The sequence below is a fragment of the Equus przewalskii genome, chromosome 1, assembly GCF_037783145.1.
Source record: "Equus przewalskii isolate Varuska chromosome 1, EquPr2, whole genome shotgun sequence".
Lineage (NCBI taxonomy): Eukaryota > Metazoa > Chordata > Mammalia > Perissodactyla > Equidae > Equus > Equus przewalskii.
The window spans coordinates 129,599,130-129,620,724 of record NC_091831.1 but is presented as its reverse complement, the minus strand read 5'-3'; the positions used below and the strand labels follow the sequence as shown (position 1 = coordinate 129,620,724).

At 45.4% G+C, this 21,595-nt stretch overlaps 1 protein-coding gene across 13 annotated transcripts in view; it reads left to right on the top strand.

Annotated features, from left to right (window-relative positions):
* Positions 1-21,595, top strand: part of TLN2 (talin 2) — a 418,570-nt gene that overhangs the window by 334,509 nt on the left and 62,466 nt on the right. For all 13 annotated transcript variants that reach the window (XM_070578546.1, XM_070578544.1, XM_070578536.1 and 10 more), the window contains 6 exons: positions 512-673; positions 6,324-6,464; positions 6,932-7,113; positions 8,236-8,368; positions 10,889-10,990; positions 15,255-15,425. In XM_070578546.1, coding sequence (XP_070434647.1) covers positions 512-673; positions 6,324-6,464; positions 6,932-7,113; positions 8,236-8,368; positions 10,889-10,990; positions 15,255-15,425 — 891 coding nt within the window. The remainder of the gene's footprint in view (positions 1-511; positions 674-6,323; positions 6,465-6,931; positions 7,114-8,235; positions 8,369-10,888; positions 10,991-15,254; positions 15,426-21,595) is intronic.

Here is a 21,595-nt window from a genome sequence, read left to right as displayed (position 1 = left end):
ATTAGGAATATTCTTAACTTGATTACATGGTTAAATGAAATATTTTGGATATATTGAGTTAAATAAAATATATTATTTAAATTAATTTCTCTTGTTTCTGTACTTATTTTAATGTGGCTACTAGAAAGTTTAAAATTACATATGTGGTTCACACTGTATTGTTGTCGGGTAGTACTGTCTTAGACCTTGGACCATATACCCCCTGGCTGGCAGTTCCACGGGTGGCTAGCTGCATCCCGCTTAATACTCTCTGGAGCCCAGTCCATCTCCATCACTACCTCAATACCTCCTTCCCTTTTCTTTTTTTAATTCTCTCTTGCTTAATAATTCTTGCCCTCTCCTTCTTTGGAGTGACTTTGGGGGTGACAGAGCTAGACACACATGTGATTACCTGGGCTCTGGACTTGTGAGTTGAAGAAGAATCCAGGGCTCGGGACCAGGGTGGACTCCTGAACTGGAACCCTCTGCACTGAAGCATGGGATGCCCCCAACCCAGCTCCATGCTTTATAGGTTCTGTCAGCTGCCACGATTGTTGCCAAGCACACCTCGGCCTTGTGCAATGCCTGCCGCATTGCCTCGTCCAAGACGGCCAACCCAGTGGCCAAGAGGCACTTTGTCCAGTCAGCCAAGGAAGTCGCCAACAGCACTGCCAACCTAGTGAAGACCATCAAGGTAGGTCACTTAACTGAGGCCTTAGTCATACATTTGACACTTGCTACAGTGGGGAAAGAAGTACAGGATTTAAGCTCTGCTCTTCCAAGACTCGTGTCTGGTGAAGTTTAACTTCTAATTCGATCTCATGATTTAAGTTGCTGAGGGAGGAGTCCCTTACTAATGGAGGTATTCCTCGTGAAAAACCAACTGCCTTGGTCTCTAATAACCTCTATATAGTGGGGAGCTGGGGGTCTCTAAATACTGTACATGAAAAGCTTAGGGGCAGAAATCTGGTTGGAAGGGGTTGGCTCTGGAGCATCTTGTGGCATGTGTTTGGGTAGCAAACACCTGTGTTTATTTAAACTGTGTGTTTACATGGGGTGGTTTTGAGGGGGCTAGTAGAGGCTTCTGCCATTGTTGGAGATAGATCTGAACCAAGAGAGTAGGTGGAGGGAAAAGGAATGGGAGTGGGAAAATCTCTTTAGTCTAAAAAAAAATCAATCTCTTCTATGATATCTATTCTGTTTACAAGTGTTTAAAAGTTTAGAAGGGAGCATCAACTTTTAAAAAGAGAGCATTCCATGTTTATAACAAGTTCATCTTTGTGTTAAAGGCCATGGGCGGCTTGGGGAGAGGCAGAGACGGGGTGCCCTTGGGAGGAGGGAATTGCAATAGCTGGGCTGTAGTATTTGCAGATGAGTGATAAGGCCAGAAACTTAGCCTACCCTACGCTGGGGACCGCTCATGCAGCAGGCATCTACTTTGAGGGCAAATAGCCAAAACCTGGACAGCACACAAAGAGCTCAGTGTCCCCACCAAACCTCCAAAGGAGATTGCTGTGGGAGGCAAGCTCCTGCTTCTGTGTAGACCCAGATATGCAAGAGGGAAAGGCATCAGAGTGCTAACACTTTTTATTTAAGAATTCTCACATTCGTTGGGGTAGGACGATCTGCTTTGTTGCTGGGACAAGTCCTGGAGTAAGGGGCTTTTCCCTGTTTTCTAGAGGACACGACGCTACCCACTTCATTTTCCTTTCACTACACAAAGCCGGTTTAATCTCGTGGAGAAATTAGTCAACAGGCTGAGCCAAGCAGAAGCACAAGAGAGAACATGCAGGCAAGCAGCAGTGAAGCTGGCGGGTGAGAGCCCGGGGCAGGTACCCCAGCCAGCAATTTCTTAGCTATTTAAACAAAGTTTAAAAAAAAATTTTTTAACCTGCCTATTGGAAAACAATAATAATATAGGTTGAAAATGAATTTAAAGGCAGTGCCCATGTGCCTCTAGGATCCTGGTAGCAGCTTACCTCAATGACCATCATAAGTCATGGTATTAGAAATTAATAAAGGGTACAGTTTTAAATGTTAGTTGGTGCAAAGCCTGTTCCAAGTGTTTTGTGTATATTACTCATTCAATCCAAAAAACCACTCTGTGCTTATCATCCCCATTTTACAGATAGGACATGAGACACAAGGAAGTTAAATAACTTTCCCAAGGTGACCTGGCTAGTAACTGGTGACCCAGATCCCAGAGCTCCTGCTGTGTCCACTCTCAGTCCTGCTCTCGGCCCTGACATGCTGCTCCAGTCTTCGGCATGGAGAGACTAATTCATCTTCCCAAGCTGGGAAGAAAAACCGTGATGTGTTTGAGGGTGGCAGGGGTAGAAAGACAGCAGTAGAGTTGAAAGGAGTGACATCCTTGGTGGTGATTGTATAATTAACTTATTTCAGTTAAACTTAGCCATTTTCTATCTTTAAAAAACAAGACTATATTTAGATGGACCAAGGGAGAAAAAAAGGAAAGAAACTATTCTCTAGAAATCCCTGGAAACCTTTCTTTTCTGCCTCCTTGTTGGTTTTAAATCCTGACCTATCTCTGTTAAGACCTCATCTTCTTTTCAGGTTCTCACAGTGTCAAACCCTCTTTGCAAGCCCCTGCAGCAAATGAGCTCTTGTGATGGCCTGGAAGGCCAGTGGGGATGCATCAGAGGAGGGATGCAGGGTGCTTGTAATGTGGAGAAGATGAGGGCCTCATCTCCCGCGAGCACCCTGGGAATCAGTAGCAATGCACAGGAACAGAAACGAACCTTTTGCCGCTGAACTTGCCAAACTGTCCTTAATTTTCCATTTCCCACCTGCTGGCGGTGTTTGCTAGGGCAATGGGCTTTGTTTTTACTGATAGGAAACTGGTAGAGGTCATTTCACTGTAGCACATTGTACCATATGCTGAACAGATTTCTTATTTTAACGAATGATTAAGAATCCTGTCAAATAGCAAAACAAATGAATATTTAATTCCCTAAATGCTTATGTCAGCTGCCCTCATAGGTGCATTTTGCTCTAAGTTTTATGCTGCTTAGTGCTTTTTTAAAAATTTAACCATGAGGATGTGCCCAAGCATAAATCCCAGCTGCCACACCTTTATGGTCACAAAGGAAGGAAGGGAACCCCACCGGAGGAAGCACTGGAGAGCAGGGGGCAGATTACCTGCAGTGGGTTATCAGCACCCATTAGGATGTGAGCCCCCACACATCTTAAATCTCTCCTGATAGCATTCTTTAAAGTCCCAAAGCGAGACTCCACAAGAATAAATATGTGCACCCTACGCCCTGCTGGGTGTTGCTCTAAATGCTGTCAAGTTAGAAGCATGCAGACCCCTCACCATGGCACTACTGGTCACCACATCAACTGTTGCCTGCTTTTCTCTCTTCAGTCAGCTCATTACCTAGTCTCGAATCAGATGTGTGGAATGGAATGTTATTTTAAATGTGCGGTCACTCAGGTTTAGGTGCCAAGAAGAAATTGTGCAACAGCAGCTTTTGTTTTTCTGAGAAGTTGGAGCATGGCTTTGCTTCTCATGGTGAAGTTGAAGCTCAGGGTTTTGTGATTAAGCATTTCCAGTGTGTCCTCAAGACACCAGATCCAGCTCCCATTAATCGATTTTGACTTGACCGTAAGTATGTTTTCTTGATCATCCTTGTCTGGCTTGGTAAAGTAGGTTTCTTCGGAAGGAAAAAATCTACTGGGCTTCCCTTACTCCTTATTCTTGTTTCCTTTGTGTAAGGTCAGTAGGAGAGAAGGGAGCTGGGGGTCTTGATTTCGGGTTTGAGGCATGACCTTGGCATAGCATGTCACTTTGTGGGTGTTGGTTTTATCATCTGGAACATTGGCGATTTGAGATTAAATGATCTTTAAGGTGCCTCCTAACCCCCAAAGTCTATGAATCTTTGATTCTGGTGCATATGCAGAAATTGTGTCTCCCAGATCCCTGTGAGATTTTGCTGAGTGAGAGCACTCAGAGGAGCTGGTCCCAGGGGTTAGGAGTGCCCTTGTCCTGATGGGGCCTGGGCATTGGCTAAGTGAATTTCCCCTTTTGTTGTTATGGCTGATGTACGAGACATTCTGTGACATGGAATGTCTACATGAAAACTGTCACACCTCCTTAAAATTTCACCCATGGGCAGATTTGCGTATTCAGTTTACTTGGATGGCTCAGCCATCCCCAGAGTGGAAGCAGCATTCAGAAGTGAAATAGTATCTGTGTAAGCCACCCTTCCTGATGCTAAATGATTCCTTCAGAGGAAATAGCCTTTCTTATATGAAGGTGACAAAAAGTGTTTGATGTAACTTGGTATTGGCATTCTAGTCCATGCTATTCAAGGTCCTGCTCTGTGAATAGCAATGAGCTATCATATGTGACTTTAGGGCCCATGTTCAAAGAAATGCTCCATTCTTCCTTCTGTAGGTGCAGTTTATGAAAGTGCACAATTAGAAAACCATTCCTTGTGATTTACCTTGGGTAATCATCTTTTCAGTTTGAATAAATTCAACTAAGGGCAGGTGCTTGATCAGACACCTGCCTTCCCAATAGGCCAAGAGGGTTGTAGATGGTAGAAAAGAGGATGGGATGAATGTGGAGGAGTAAAAAGCAGATGACTGCACCTGAGCAGCACCAAGGGGAGGCTTAGCATCTCCCATTGGGCTAGGAGCCATATCGTCCCAGCTGGAGGGGATGTGATTGGCCACTGGTGCAGCTGGGACGCAAGTTCCTTTGACACCAACGTCCACTCCTGCTGTCTGCTTGCTTCACTGGTTTGCTTGTGCTGGGCCACTCCTGTCAGGCCCCTGCTATGTGGCCCAGAAGAATGACAGAATCGGTGAGGTTAGGGAGGGATCACTGCCTGTCTGGAGGGAAGAGCATGAACAGAGGCAAGCCATGCACAGTATTCGAAAAGACGGTAAATTAGCCAGGCTCATGGGAATTCTTCTGAAAATATTAGCATGATGGAGTGTAATTATTGTCCTAAGCTGCCAAGGCTTGCTTGGAATGTAGCTGTTATTTAGAAATAGTCTTTAAGCCGACCTGCCTGCCTACTCTTGCCTTATTGAAAAATAGAAATGCTCCAATCTCAGATCCAGTTTGTTTCATAATGCTGGTGCTGCTGGTTATTTGTGCGCTAATTGTCTAAATTGGCTTTTATATATTGCTTATAACAGTTAAATATTTAATTGGACGTTTAACAAGGAAATTTATGTCCTTCTGCAAACATCACTGCCTTCTTAAATGTAGCCCTTTTCTGGGAGGCAGGGGTGCTGTCGCTGGGTCACAGCCTGTTCCTTCTAACAGTCTTGTTCTTAGGGAAGTGGAGGCCGGAGTTGGGGAACCTTGAATCCAAGTGTTAACTCTTTGTGGGGCAGCCTGGCGTGGATCACAGGTCGCTTTCCTAGATTCTCATCCATCTGTGTCATTAATCAGCAGTGTAACTGATTATTCAATGCTACTGTGTTACCTGCTGATAATTTAAAAAAGAAAAAAAACTATTGAAGAATAAAAGGCATAGACAAAAACACACATCGTATGTGTAGAGCTTAGTGAATTTTCTCAAGCTGAACACACCTGGGTAACAACAGCCAGATCAAGAAAAAGAACATGGCCAGCCCCAAGCCCACTTTGTGCTCCTTCAGTCTTACATGCTCCAAAGGGTGACTGAACTGCTAACACCCTAAATTACTTTCACCTGTTTTTGTACTTTGCACAAGTGGCATCATATAGTAGGTACCCTTTTGTGTCCGGTCTCTTTAAATATTATGTTTGTGAGATTTGTCCATATTGTTGGGTGTAGTTCTAGTCTATTCCTTCCCATTGGATTCCATTTTGCTCATTTCAAAATGGCAGATATGCAAGCCCTACCTTCATCAGTCACTCAGGGACATCCAGGTAAAACTTGGAAAAAGTTGAAAGTGCTACACAATATAAAGTATTTTTCTAGTTTGTGAGAGAATAGACTTAATCAGAGTGAAAATAGAGGGGAAGGACTCAAGGATTATAGTCTCAAAAGTGAAAAAGAAAGTGGTTCATAGCTCCTAGGGAGTGAAGAGCTGGGTGCTGTTTGAATCCGTTTCTGCCTCACGTGAGTGGGAAGTTGACAGACCATGAGGTCAGCTGTCCTGTGAGCCACATGTTCAGCTTTATTTCTTACAGTTGCTAACTAGGCTCCTCTGCTTGGTGGCAGAGATCGCTCCAATCCGGTTCTTATTTATTGTTTATGAATTCACCCAACATTTTCAGTACTCCCGTTAAACTACCTTCTGTTGCTGGTAGGTGATTACGGTGGTCCTGGAATGATTTGTGCTTCTCAGTGGCATGAGGTCTCCGTGTTTTCTCCCATCAGGCCCTGGATGGGGATTTCTCTGAAGAAAACCGCAATAAGTGTCGCATTGCCACCGCACCCTTGATCGAGGCAGTGGAGAACCTGACAGCATTTGCATCCAACCCTGAGTTTGTCAGTGTTCCAGCCCAGATAAGCTCTGAGGTAAGAAGTCTTTGCAGCAAAAGCTATTATTGGGGTCTTTGGTTAGTGTTGTGTCACACTGAATGATCATGAACAGCCAAGAATGTCAAAAGCTCTGTCAATATGTAGGGTACTATTGTTGTCGGTGATACATGCACAGAGTTAATGAAACTCAATGTCTACACATCTCTTAAGAGGTAATGCCTTAGCTTTATGAGCCTTTGCTTTTGAGAACAACCTCTTTGCATAGGTTTGGGGCTGAATCTTTGTCAGTACATGTGACGCTGAAAAATATTTAAGGAGAAAACATGGACTCATGTTCTCATCATCCAAGCCCTATGTGAGCCAGCCTCCATGGTTCCTTGCCCTCTCTGTCTCCTTCCAAAGGGCAGAAGTAGTGACTTGGTAAAGAACAGGACCTTCCAGGCCCCAACTCATTCACTCAGTCTGTGAGCCCTGCCCTTGACCCTTCTGCTGTTTGGTCCCAGGGCTCCCAGGCACAGGAACCGATCCTGGTCTCAGCCAAGACCATGCTGGAAAGCTCATCATACCTCATCCGCACTGCGCGCTCCTTGGCCATTAACCCCAAAGACCCACCCACATGGTCTGTGCTAGCTGGACATTCCCACACCGTGTCTGACTCCATCAAGAGTCTCATCACATCTATCAGGTTAGTTTCTCCAGCAATTGCTTGGGGCCTGCATCTGAATGGGGCAGGAGGAGGATAAGCCCATCAGGACTTGCATTTAATAGCAGTGTGGTTGATCACTATCATCATCTTTTTCTTTATCTCTTTGGGACCAGTGGTAGCAAGCTGGTCACAACAATAGTAGCTAACTTAAGCACTTGCTATATGTCAGATACTGTTCCAAGCATTTTACCTATATTACCTTATCTGATCATCACAACAACCTTGTAAGGTAGATACTGCCATTGTCTCCATTTTACTGATGACAGAATTCAGGCAGAAAGGATTTAGGTAACATTCCCAAGGTAATCCAAAGGCCTAATGGCTCTAGTCCCAGACCTTCTAACCATTGTTCCGCATTGTCTATACCTAGGAGCTTAGACAGCACCACTGTTTATTTAGCAGGATTTGAGGTTACCTTATTTTGCTAAGAAGACAAAAGGAATATTTTAGGTCCCGCAGTACTCTGGGCATCTCTGACCTCCTCAGCAATAGTAGAACTGAAAACACATCCCCTGAGTAGACAGCATTTCTGAAGTCAACCAAAGTTGATCCCCCACAGTATGGAATGCATCTCTTTCCTTAGTTATATTCTGTTTCTCAATTGCTTTTGAAACTCAGGACCCCTGTTAACTTTCTTAATGCCTTACAAAGAAAAATCTGTTAAATATTTTAACTCCTACCACAGCCCAGGACTTTGTGCATAGTATACAATGTAGATGGCATAGTATGTTTGTACTGGAAATAGCAGTGACCTTTTTTGTTTGTTTTTTTTTTTTAAATAAAGGTCCTATGAATGAGCCAGTGAATGGAGAATCCAAATCCAAATTGTTTCATTTGCAGTTGCCTGGCATCAGCCTGAGATGGAGGGCAGCACCACATCCTTCCCATCAGATATAAGTAGAGTTAGCCCAAATGTCAAATTAAGAGATGCATGGGCTATGCAGAGAGGCATTGCCAAGCAAAGGTCAGGGATTCACTCCTTAAATAAAGCAATTGAGTGGTGTAGAGAGTAGACAGGGGCTTCTGGCCCCCCAATGCTAGAGTGGGTTTTGGGACTTGAGCCTCATAGAGCCTGTGTTTGACTCCCTATATCCCTTCCAGAGACAAGGCCCCTGGACAGAGGGAGTGTGACTACTCCATTGATGGCATCAACCGTTGCATCCGGGACATCGAGCAGGCCTCGCTGGCAGCTGTCAGCCAAAGCTTGGCCACGAGGGATGACATCTCAGTGGAGGTATGCTGGAGCTCTATGGCCAGCTCAGAATCCTCTGGAAGTGCTGAAGAATCTCAGCATCAGGCTTTGGGGAAAGGGGGAATGGAACCAACACATTTTTCTTTTTTTTTTTTTTAAAGATTGGCACCTGAGCTAACATCTGTTGCCAACCTGTTTTTCTTCTCCTCCTCCTCCTTTTCCTCCTCCCCCTCCCCTCCTCCTCCTCCTTCTCCCGCCCCCCCCCCCACCTCCTCATCCTCTCTCTCCCCCCACCCCAGTACATAGTTGTATATTCTAGTTGTGGTCCTTCTGGGAACCAACACATTTTTGATGCTAGAGTTTCATCACTGGACCCCCTTCCGCTGGAACCAGTGTGGGAAGTTTTTGGAGGGACAGGGCAAATGCTAAGTAGAGAATGATAGCTGGCTAAGGAACACATGTACTGCTAGGGGTGGAAAATTCAAACATGGCTGAAATCTGGGGGGAAATGATCAATGTCAGGTAACAGTGTATCAATAAGGTGGGGTTACCATTTAACACATCAGTAGAGCAGACCTAGTCTTGTAAATTTTGAATGTTTCTCTGTCTTGTTTCATCAATACACTTTTGGACTAATGGGCAAATTAGCATTAAACTCTATACATTTGATCCATTCAGAGATAAAGGATTCTGTCCTGAGTTACTCAATATCCACTACTAGGGGACCTTTTGCATTCTGTTATTAATTCAGAGCCGCTTTGCCCTCTCTTGTCAGTTTTTCAAAATTGAGAACAGAATTTTCCTACTCTGCTCCTTGAGTTTTTTTCTCTTACTTCTCCAAGGGCCCTTGATTCATATTTCATTCTATCTCTGTTGAAAGTGCTGACATTCAGAAGGTTCTTAATAAATATGGATGGTCTGTTTACTGATGTTTCCTGTACTGCCACTGAATTCATCAACAATGGACTTTGGCCCAGGTCTCAAAGCAGTGGGCCCAGAATTGGTGTTGCTCATTTTTATTAATAGAGCTGTCTGTTTCACCCCAGCTTCACCTCCCTCCCCATTTCCAAGGAAAGGAAGAAAGAATAAGCATTCTTACCCTGTGTGGAATGTTAGAATTATTGTTAACTTGTTATTAAAGTAGAATATGCAGACAGAAAATGTGCTGCTTGATGAATTACAACCAACTAAGCACACCCTTTAACTATCCCCTGATCAAGAAACAGAGATGACCAGCAACTCAGAATCCCCCTTGGCTCCCCCATCCTTTTACCACCCCTCCCGAAGCATATCCTCTGTCTCAACTTCCTCCTTAGGAAGAAAATCCCTCTGCTTTAACTGCATGTGCTCCCTACTCATACTGTGTTTCATTTAAGAAGCCATCTGTAATAAGACAACATTGCTGGAATAGTCTTGTATTTTTTACTATAATCGCATTATGAGTAGTAAGATGATAATTAGCAAAACAAGACCTTTGGAAATTTTGAGGTTTCTCTCCGCCTGCCTCCATCTCTCTGTCTCTTTTTCCTTTTTGTCCCCAGGATTTTGTTTCCAAGTTTGCGTGTTAGGCTGCTCCTCTCATTGACTAAGCTTGTTCACAGCCCTGCAGCCTGTGTGCAGCATTGCCCAATGGGAAAGCAGCATAGTCCAGAGTCTCATTTCTGACGAGCAAGACTTTGTCACTTTGTCAGGAATTGCCCCCTTCCATGCTGGCACATGCAGACCTAAAATGTCCAGTCTTCTGATCTATTAATCGTGAATCTATCAAGTGAAGCTCCTATGAAGATTCCTACAAAAGGATCTGACCTCTCCTGCTACCAGCCAATAATCCCTACCTTGGAATTCCCCACCTCCCTCGTACTTCAGCATCATCAAGATATCTTGCCCCATCTCTTTACAGAGTGAGTTCACTTCTTTGGGATGAGGCTGTCTCTCAAACCTGAGAAGAAATGCCTTGAGGGTGCCATTTTCAATATTAGCATCCACATCATCAAATATAGTGAACTGAGAGCCTGAACTGAGCTCAGTGGGTACCTCACCTGGAATTTTAACAGTGCACTGTCTGGCAAATGGTGCTGCTTTCGGAGAGCCGATGCTGTTCTCACGTCACCCTCCTCTCCCCTTCCCCCTCTTTAAAGAGTTCTTAGTTCAGAGGACACAGCAACTTGGATGTCCCCTCAGACCTCACCATTAGCTCTCTCCATTTAGATAAAGTTGGCTTTCCTTCTTGGAAAGCCATGACTGTTCCACATTTCCAGTAATTATGCTGAATAACCCAAAACAAAGATACCAGTAGCATCACTTGTAACTGTGGTTGGCAGGAGTGAGAAGCCAGTAGGAAGTGCCTTGCGTCACTCATGGGTGGAGCTGTGGGCGTCTAGCCCAGGGGAGTGGAGGGTGCCTGGGAAGGGTAGGGTGGAGCAGCGACTTGATGGCACACCCAGGCATTTTGATATCTACTTCTTGTGGCCTCCCTTGTCTTTCACACAGGCCTTTTTAAATCAGTGCAGCTATGTGGTGAACCATTGTGGAATGAATTTGACAGCTCTCTCTCCTTATCAGGCCCTGCAGGAGCAGCTGACTTCGGTGGTCCAGGAAATCGGGCACCTTATCGATCCCATTGCCACAGCGGCTCGGGGAGAAGCAGCTCAGCTGGGACATAAGGTAATGTGCACTGAGGGGATCCTGCTGAGAGTGTGTGTGAGAGGGGACGGGGAGGGGAGGGGTTATTGATTTTGTTGTTATTCCTAAAAGCCTGGTGCCAGTTATTGTGCCTGCATTTAATGCTGGCTGAAACTGCAGAAAATAGCACCTAGCCTCCTGCTGGCATCTTCTCCAAAAATGACGACTTCAGGATCTGTTTCCACCTGGAGTTGAGATGAAGACTGGAGTGAAATTTTTCCAGTTGTGGTCAGACTTTTCAGCCAACAAGGCATTTACAGTCATCTGTGCTCTCAACCTTGGCCAAAATAAGCCAGAGACAAGTTGACGTTCCTAGCCTGATGTCCGCCATCTTGTGTCTCTGGCTGGTCAGCCTCATTCTAGTGTGTTTAGGGGCACGTTGTTCTTCCATGACTTCTAATATGGTGTCTGTTTGCACACATGAGGAAGCAAAGCACACTTGCAAACTTCTCTCTGGATGACGTGATGTTTTGCCTGTTTGGGGTTCATTTTGCATGTCCTTCAAGGAGAGTTGCCTGGCAAGCAGCCTGTGCCTCAGCAGACAGAGGGCAAAAATTGGATTTTTAACAACCTTCAGAGTTTCCCAGCATTTATCAGCACAGCTGTCAGTATTGACACGCATATCAAGAAGTCCAGTAGCCAAAATCTTCTCTGCAGGTATCGATTTTAGAAAATCAATATTCTTGCTTTTTCAAATTACAGAACAGCTTAAGGGCCTACTAAGCTTCCTGCTGGTTCTAAGGAGATGTTTTTGAGATTGAAAATGGCCAGTGTCTCTCTGCCTTTTCAAGTGTGGCAGATTTCATTTCTCAGCTGAGTTCCTTCGTAATAAGAAAAGGGCTCAACAACCTGTGTGAAGAGGTTTGGGAGGCTGGAGCCCTGCAGGCTGGCCAGCTGGAGCCACTGCCTGTGTGCCCACTGTGGGGAAACTGAGTTTGGCAGAGAAGCCGGACTTTGTTTCAGCAGTTACTTTTGATTCCAGTAGTAATTTCGTGAGAAAATATTTCTAGACTTTTAGAGCAGCCTTCTTGTCTCTACAGATATGCTGTTAGGATGGAAGATTAATTCCTATGTCAGGAGGTTGCATCAAGAGAAAAATAATATAGTTGTGTCACTTGAGTTATCAATTTATTCTTGGCCCTTTGGCTAAACCAGTCTCACTTTCTAAAAGGGGGTTCTGGACAAAAGCAGCCTAGAGTCCCTCTCTCCAGAGGAGCCGTGGACTGAGAGTTGATAGCCACATGGTTCCAGTGCTTCGGTACAGTGCTCAGGTGGGGTCCCAGGTCAGTAGCTCCAGCGTCACTTGGGAGAGGTGAATGCAAATTCTCAGATTCTCCCTATATTAGTTTCCCCACGGCTGCTGTAACAGATTCCTACAGACTGGGTGGCTTAAAACAACAAAAGTTTAGCGTCTCAGAGTTCTGGAGGCCAAAAGTCCAAAGTTAAGGTGTTGGCAGGGCCAGACTCTTTCTGGAGGCTCTAGGGGGGATCTTTGCCTCTTCCAGCTCCTGGGGATTCTTGGCATCCCTTGACTGTTTAATGTCAATCCCTACCTCCTCGGTGCCATGGTCTCCTGCTTTTCTGTTCCTCTTCCCTTCTTCTATCTCTTATAAGGATACTTGTTATCAGATGTAGGGCCCACCCGAGTAATCCAGAATGATCTCATCCTAAGATCCTTAAATACACCTGCAAAGACCCCTTTTGCTCAGGGGGATCACATTCACAGGTTCCAGGGGTTTGGACATGGACATGTCTTTTTTAGGGCCACCATTCAACCCACTCTGCCACCCTAGGCCTAGGGAATCAACATCGTGTACCAAATACTCGAAATTCTGTGTTACTTTAACTTCTCTGCTAACCCAGGTGAGGATGTTTCCTGTCCTGTCATGTCTCTCAAGAACAGAAGGTGTTAGAGTCCTTGCTAAGCTCCCTCAATGCAGGAAAAGGCACATCCCTTCAAAAACCTTTGCCCACAGTACGTGAAGAATAACGACAGCCAGCGTTTATTGAGTGCCTACACATGGCAGGCGTTGTGCTCAGTGCTTCTGTGGATGCTAATTTAATCCTCCTAACAGTCTTGAAGAGCTTGGTGCTATTATTCCCCATTTTACAGAGGAGGAAACTGAAGTTTGTAATAGGAAGCAGTTTGCCTAAGATTTCTCAATAAGGAATCGGCTCAGAGGGTTCAAATCCAGTGGCTCTGAAGCCAGAGTTCACTCTCTCTGTCATCCAGCCATCCTTCTCTCTCAGAAAGTCAGATGCCAGTTTAGTTGTGTTTAATTATTGTCAGCACACAGCAACCTTTGACATTTGACAGTAGTATTGGTGAAATGTACTTTTAAAAATAATAAAACTGATCCAGAAAACATATCAGATTCTAATGCATTAAACATTTTGACTCTTTTAGTGGATACAGGACCCATCCTGAGCCCTGACCCCTGATGGCCCATCAGTGCACTGTTCCCTTTGGTGGCAACACCAGTGCCCTTCCTGGGGGAAAAGATGAAATCCATTGCAAATGCATGGGGCTGCCACCTGGGCTTGTGCAGGTTAGGCCTTACACAAAGGTGTTTGGCCAAAATCCAGCCAAGTCATGTGCCTTAGCATCAATCTTGTCTACCATGTAGCATCAATCACACAAAGCGCCATAGGGACAAGTAGCAGACCTGCTCAATTGCTTTGAATCCTATCTGTAAGATAAGTGTAATCGGGGATCAGAAAGTAAAGGTATGTTTATTGCTGGCTGGTAGTTTTGTCTCAATATTAACTCTTAATAAACTTTAATATTTTGGACCCCCGCCTTACCCAGCCACTACCACCCCCACCAATGCCCACCTGCTGCTTTGTTTCTGACCCAGTGACTGCCACTGTTCATGTGAGGTGGCCTCCTGCCTACGTCCTCATCACACCCATTCTTCCTCCACTTGATGGGAAGAATCATTAAGGGAATTGCTGGCTAAAGATTTGAACTTAAAGACACTTGATGGAAATAATTTAGCCATTAGTAATTGCCACACAAAATGAGGAGCTGAATGGAAAAGTGTAATCATGTCATGGTGCTTTATCTGAGTGGGAATAGACGATGGCACCTGAAACAAGTACAGCAAAATCTCAAAGCTTTATATTCTGGATGCTGAGTAGATGGGTATTGCTGTATTGTTCTCAGCCTTTATTTTAAATACTTTACAAAGCAACATACAAATACCAAATGATAAACTTCTAAAATCCAATATTAGAACCGTAGCTAAACTGGAATAAAAATGCAAAGTCTTAGACAGTAGAGTGGTGGTCCCGAGCCAGGGCTGTGCGGTGGGATGCCTGGTTCCCATCTCAGCTCCGCCTGAGTCAGCTACTTCACCCTTCCAAGCCTCCCTATCTTCAGTTAGATCTGCCTCATACAATCGTCATGGAGATTAGATGAGGAAATGCATGGTCAGCATTTAGCAGAAAGCCTGGCCCATGGGATGCACCCAATAAATGTGATGTGTGGCCCTGCACCACCCAGCTGGTGAGCTCTGGTGAGCACACATGTACCATCGATGGTGTTGCCCTGTTGGAGGTGGACCTGTGCTGGAACAGAGCTTAGCTGTCTCACTAGGCTTTTTTTGGTTCTCCCAGGTTGGGCTAAACAGAAACAGAACATCTAGGCTGAGGTGAAATCATTTTTGCTTTTATTCCAAATCCATGCTTTGGTCAAAATACTCAGGGCAGAGGGCAATCAGACTGGCTTCCTAAAAAGCTTTCGAGGGGGCCTTTACTCTCAGCCTTCTTTTCTCAACTGCCCTGCTCCCCTGCCCCTCTCCTATCCCCCTTCCTTCTGAGTTTGTAAGACACTCATCTTTAGTTCTTTCAAAAGCTCTTCTATTTGTGAAATTAAAATCTGTAAAATTCTCATGCCCTAACTCGGATGTCAGGGTGGATTTCTTAGCACTTCTGCCATGATGAGAGATGAGAGGAAGAGCTCACCAGAGGAAGTAAAATCCAAGCAGGAGTTCATTAATTAACAAGTACTTTCAAATGTAAAGTTGGGCACTGAATAAAGTGTGAGGATCTGATGTATAACATGGTGACTGCAATTCGTGATCCTGGATTGTGTGATAGAATAAAACAAACCAAAGTTCAGTTCAGCAGATCTGCCTCTCCCTGTGTCATCCCATGCCTGTCCTAGCCCCCTCCCCACCAGCAGGCACCCTATAGGAGACACATGTATTTACACGATGCATCGGTGGCTTTTTTGTCTTGAAAGGTGACACAGCTGGCAAGCTACTTTGAGCCCTTGATCTTGGCTGCTGTTGGTGTCGCCTCCAAGATTCTGGACCATCAGCAACAGATGACGGTGCTGGACCAGACCAAGACACTCGCAGAGTCTGCCCTGCAGATGTTGTATGCAGCCAAAGAAGGTGGAGGAAACCCCAAGGTACAGTTACAGATGCTGGGGGCTCACTTAGGACCACTGAGAAGCCATCACACATTCCTCAGTATTGCGTCCCTCCAAGTTGGTTGGTGGCATTTGATTTCCCACTGAAAGATGGGAATAAATAACCTTCTTTTGGCCTTCCCAGGGATCCCTTAAGAGGAAAAACAAGAAATATACTAATTAAGGCACATTTTTAAGTTATTTTTTCCACGACAGAATGTGTAGGCAAGCGTCCTTAGGAAAGAAAAACCTATAGTGTGGTTTTTACAGGAATAAAAACTGTAATACCTTCCAGGCGCCTGCTCAGTGTTGATACCCAGCTTGCAGAAAGCGAAGCTCTATTGTTTCCCAGTGAATGTCATTTCTATTCCTGGTACTCAGGTTCAAAGCAAAACCTGGTGTGAGGTCACCCATGGCATGTGTTGCTATTGTCTTGGGGACAGTAGTTTAATATGAAAATCTCCCTTACCAGTTTGTAAGTGCATAATTTCTGCAGCCTAACGTGTTACTCAGCTACTTAAAGTGGCCAAAGATGACAACAGCATGTCATTTGCTCTGTGTCAGAGTGATTGTTTACTTGTGAAACCATCATGGGCCTTCAGTTTCCTCAGGGTTCTGGTACCTGGAGAGGAGGTTGGAGGCTCCTGCTGCTATTAGTACCTTCTAGCAGCTGTCTCCACGTGATCAATCTGACCTTAATGGGTCCTCACCTAAGCCGGGCTAACTTGAGGGAACACAGACTGGGAAGATTTGTGTAGGATACTTACCTACAAGCTATAGAAAGCCATATTATATACGGGGGGCTTTTTAGCATCTTTTGTTGCATCTCTAAGGTCTTCAGATCTGTAGCATGGTACAGCAGAGAAGACTCCAGGTTAAAAGTCAGAATTACAAAACAGTAATCTCAGACTAACAGTTATTAAGTGCTGATTCATCTATTATACTTTATTGTCTTGATCGTATTTAATCTTCATAAAAATCCTGTGTTAGACAAAGGTTCCCATTGTATAGATGCGGAAACTGAGACTGCTTAGGTAAGTTGTCCAAGATCACAGGAGAGGTGGATGTGGAGTCAGGACTGAGCCTGCACCCTATGGAAACACAGGCCAACTCTGCCCTAAGCAGGGGCTGGAGAGGGGTTAAGGAAAACTACAGGGAAGAGGGGACATTTGGCTTGGTGGTCTCCAGAAAGGAAATAACCTGGCACACAAGGGTGGCTAGAGGCATGCTAGGAAGAGGGGATAGCATATGCATGGGCATAGATACCATTACAAAAGAAAATAGCACTCAGTCTGATGTCTGTGGAATGTGCAGAGTGTGGGGACAACAGGACAGGAAGGTAGACTGGCTCTATTGTGACAATCTCCTCTTCTACAGTAAGGAGTTTGGTCTTTATTGTAAGCAGTGGGGAATGACACAACCCGTCCATAGTTTAGAAACACCATTCTGGTAGCAGCATGAATAATGTCTTAGACTTGCAATTTCAGTTTTTCATTCATCTATGTGGCAACTATTGAGAGCCTAATTCTAGAGACACTAAAATTATTGAGAGCCAGCCACTGTCCTCACGTTGTTCTGAGTCTTCTGGAAAAATAAGTCCAGTTCCTGAAGTGGTAAAGTAGAGCAAGAAGAACAAGAACACCCTTTTGACGGTGACAGATTAGTGACAGGTGGCCCAGAATGGGGCCAGCCCCCTTTGCGCCCTCCCCAAACTGAAGGAGCCAGGACTCGCCTTCCGGACCCAGTTCTAGGTTGTCTTTTCTCCAGGGCTATTTACTGCCATGTTTCTTCTCCCCTACTTGAGAGGGTTGCATTCCCAGCAGAATAATTTGAATTAAGAGTTCTCTAGATTTTTGAGATATTAACACGTGCTTGGACTGTAAGTTCAGAGCTCCTCATGGAATTGTGTTTTATACCAAGAGACATTGTGGTTGGGGGCATTTGTCGTCAGCACTGTAAGCTTTATAATGACATCTTCTGCTTGGAAATGGTGGCTGGAGACCAGTGTGGAATAGTTTTCAATGAATAACCTGAAGGGTTGGATGACGAACTAAGACATGTGACGAGTGAAGGCAAGACCGTGTGTACATGTGTCCCCTCACTGATGTCGTTCAACCAGTGCTCTGTCTGAAAACCCTGACAGGTTTGTCACAAAGGGTGCCTGGGACACTACTGGTTGGCTTATAGGCCATTTCCTCAGGCTTAATTACCTTGGCTTCTATTCTTTGGGCGCATATTTCTAGGTGTTATTTGCTACGTGTTAGGTGGTGTACATATGTGTGTGTTAGATATACATCACTGTTTGCAGAGGAAATTTTATTAAAATGTGGTTAAATGGTCATCAGTAGCTTTGATTTGGTGAAAAATAGGACAAGCTTTAGGGTCCAGTGTAATTGGATTCAAATCCCAGCTCTGTCTCTTGCTAGCAAATTACTTCATTTCTTTGTTTCCTCATCTGAATGTCTGAATGATGGGGTTAATAATGGATACCTCTCTGGGGTGGTTTAGGGATTAAATGAGAAAAGCACCTGACGCAGTAGGTGTTCAAAAAAAAAAAAATGTGACAGCCCTAGAGCCTGGTGTTAATGAATCATATGGTTAGTTACAAGGCATTTGCTGTGTAGCTTCACCCTCACCCCACTGAGCCCTCTCTATGCGCACTCTGTACCCCCCAGAGCTCCCTTCCGCCCTCAGCCCTACCCCCCGAGGGCCCTCCTACATCCTCCTTGAAGGGCCCCTCCAGCCTCTGCCTGCAACACTCCAGCAAATACACAGTGCTATACACTGTCGGGCAGTTCTAATTATTAGTTGCTTTTTTCCCTTCTGCTGAAGTTGAGATCTGCCCCCCTGTAGGCTTCTTCCATTTCCCAACCTCCTGTGATGTCCATGCCTGCTTTACCCGGCTTTGTAGTTGAAGCACTGTAATAAAGAAATAAGGCTCCCTTGGAAGCAGGCTTCAGACATGTTTCCAAATAAAGCACGCAGTCTGATTTTTCTCCTGTGTTGTGCTGTGAGGAGCAGTAATGAGGAGCCCCTCCAGAATCTAAAATAACGACCTCGTGGTTGAGCCTGCTGACTCCTGACCAGATTGCTGTTGGGCGTTGAAGCGTGCCTTACTCAAGAGCCCACTGTGTCCTGGGCTTCGGAAACTAGCATGTTCAGGAGCCCACGTGTGTCATTTGGACGAGTCTGTGTGAAAAAGATGCAGTTTGCGTTAGAGTTAGAGGAAGGGGCCCTGGGTGAGACCTGGAGAAAGTGGAGGAGGCTTCACAGACTCTGAGCTGACCCTTTAAGGATCTGTAAAACTTAATCATGTGGAGTGAAGGAGAGCAGGCCTTCTAGAGAATTCCTCAGTGCGAGCAGATGGAAAGGTAATTCATTTCTGGGACAGGCAAGAGTGAGGATGTGTTTTTGTCGCTTTTGGTGCCCCTGTGTGGAGAAAGTGTCCTTTACATTTTCCAAGGAGTTCAGAGAGCAGTTTTGTGACTTACTACTGCCACCCCCAAAGTTTGCTGCTTGTGCCTTCCCCAGCCCACGTGGGAGAGCAAATACTTGGCAAGCAGCTCTTGCTTCTCTCCAAAAATGTGTGCTTTGTCTTCAGATGAATGTACAGAATTGCCGATATTTTTGCACCACCAAGAGTCACCTCATTCTAAGTGGGATTTAGAGAAATACACACCTCCCACTTTACCTTTTTTATGAAAGAGTGCCTATTTGTCGAGATGCTCTGGGGGGTTGTGTACAGGAGATGTCACCTTTCAGACTTCCATCATCAAAATAAGGCAATCCGCACATTTTGTGTTTTACCTTCTCTGTGCCATGAAATCAGCAATCAACCTTAATTACCAGCTTACTCCTTCGCGTCCCTGAGAGGGAAAGCTGTGCATCTGGACGCAGTTGCCTCAGGACTACCATCCGTGATCATCATATCTCACATCTTGTCAGAGGCCGTATTTGAAGAACTCATCTTGATTTGCATGGCTTTTCAGTTCCACAGACAGAGCCAGTTCCTCTGGCTCACATTAGCTTTTTCTTGGAGTCCTTCTCTTTCATTGAATCCTTCAAAAGGAATTATTGTTTACCGTTCTCTCTGGCTCTCTTAACTTCTCATCCACCAAAGTAAAGATGCAATTCCTTGGGCCTTTGGAAGGGCCATCTCCTGCTGAGGAGGCAGTGGGTGCACCTGGCGCCTGGTATGCTGTGATTCTGACACCCACTACCTGGCATTAGGTCAGATTTCCCAGGTGAGGGCACAGGCCCCTACTAGACTGCCCACAGTTCAGACACCAGCCATAAGCTCCGGGGTTCCCAGGCCACGCTCACTCTACCCAACTGGCTACAAATTCAAGAGTTCTCGCTACCCTTCAGATTCAATAATTTGCTAGAACAGCTCACAAAACTCAGGAAATTGTTCTACTTAGAATTATAGTTTTGTGATAAAGGAAACAAACCAGCCAAAAGCACAGAGGTAAAGGGTGAGGTTTGGGAGGGTCCCAAACAGGAAACTTCCCTGTCCTCAGGACGTGTCACCATCCCAGCTTATTGGTGTGCATCACCAACCAGAGAAGCTCCCTTCAGCTTCACTGTCCAGAGTCTTGATTGGGATTTCATCATGTTGGCTTAATTAATTGAGTTCAGTCGTTTGACTAACGATTCGATCTCCAGCCCCCTCATCTCTCCAGAGGTCAGAGGTCAGGCTGATATTATGTTTCTTAAAGCCCCAACCCTCTAATCACATGGTTGGTCTTTCCTGCATCCTGAAACTACCTATGGGTCAACACAACTAACCTTGTTAGCATAAACTAATGTGTGGTCCAAGGGGCCCACTGTGAATAAGAGAGATACTCCTGTGATCACAGGAAATTCTAAGGGCTTAAAGGCTCCCTCCCAGGGACCTGGGACATAGATAAGCCAAATATTGGACTATTCAGTACTGGGTGAGGTTCCAGGATTGGGGCTCATCTGGTGGCAAGCTACCAGGAGTTGGAAAACACATGCAAGCTAGGCCCTGGGGAGCTCCAAGGGGCAAATTTGGGAACTGTAAACTGGCAACAAGTTCATGGGCAAGTGTAGAACTGACAATGGCAGATAGAGCTGAGAGAGCCGGGGCCAGGTTGATGCTGAAATGCAGAGGAGGACGTTGAGTGAGGGGCCCGGCCAACTTTCGGAGTGGTAGCAGGTCCTGGAGCCCCTTGCTTCTGCCACGTGGTACCTGGGTGGCTTCACCTTGTTTGAAAGTGCCCTGTTTGGGGGGACAAGCTGAAACCTCCCCTTGTAGATGGCATATTCCCTAATCAACAATTATTTTTTCAGTAGTGCTGATGGATTTCACCTGATCTGGCCATATGCTCATCTTCCTTTTGACCAGTGGCATAGGTTCAGCAGATGGCCAGCTGGTTGGGGGCAGTTGTCATCCATCAGGTCTGTAAGCTCCCGTTTTCAGGTGCGACTGTCAGAGGGGTCCCTGGCAGGGAGATCGTACAGTTCCCACCTTCCGGTTGGCCATGAGGATTAAAGGAGAGGTGGACAAGGGTGATGAGCACAGTGCCTGGTGCAGAGGAGTCCCTCAGAAATGCTAGCAGCTGTCTTGGTTATTGCTGCTGTTACTTGGTTTGGTATTTATTGTTATTCCTGGTTCCCTGTCTGTCACCTAGGATGAAGCATTGTATGTAAAATGCTAAAATACCTGACCCGAGATACTAGAACAGAGATTTAAAAACTGGTATGAAAGTCACCTTGGGCCCACAGGTTGGCTCTTGTGTTGTATAAAGTACGCGATAGCCCTTGACATCTTGCCAGCATCTACATGCATGTCGCTAGATATTCATGGTCCAGTCAGAAGAGCTACAGCCTGTCCTCGCAGCCTGAGTGAGCCCAGTCAATGGCTCGGGGGCGGGGATGGAGGGCCAGGTCCTGTCCTGACTCCCCCAGGCCACATCTCTGCCCTCAGCTCTGCCACCCACGCCTGTTTCACAGCATAAAAACAGATGGTTCCATTTATTTCTAAATGAGCTTCCCCAGAGGAGAAATTTGCACCAACAGCTTGTGAAGGTTATCCTTGTAAAAAATCTCTCTGAAAATAAAAATTAACGAGTCTCACTGTTACCTTAGCTCCACCTGGTGACTTTATCAAACGCTTCATTTCCTGTGAACACTGTTTCTAGAGGGAA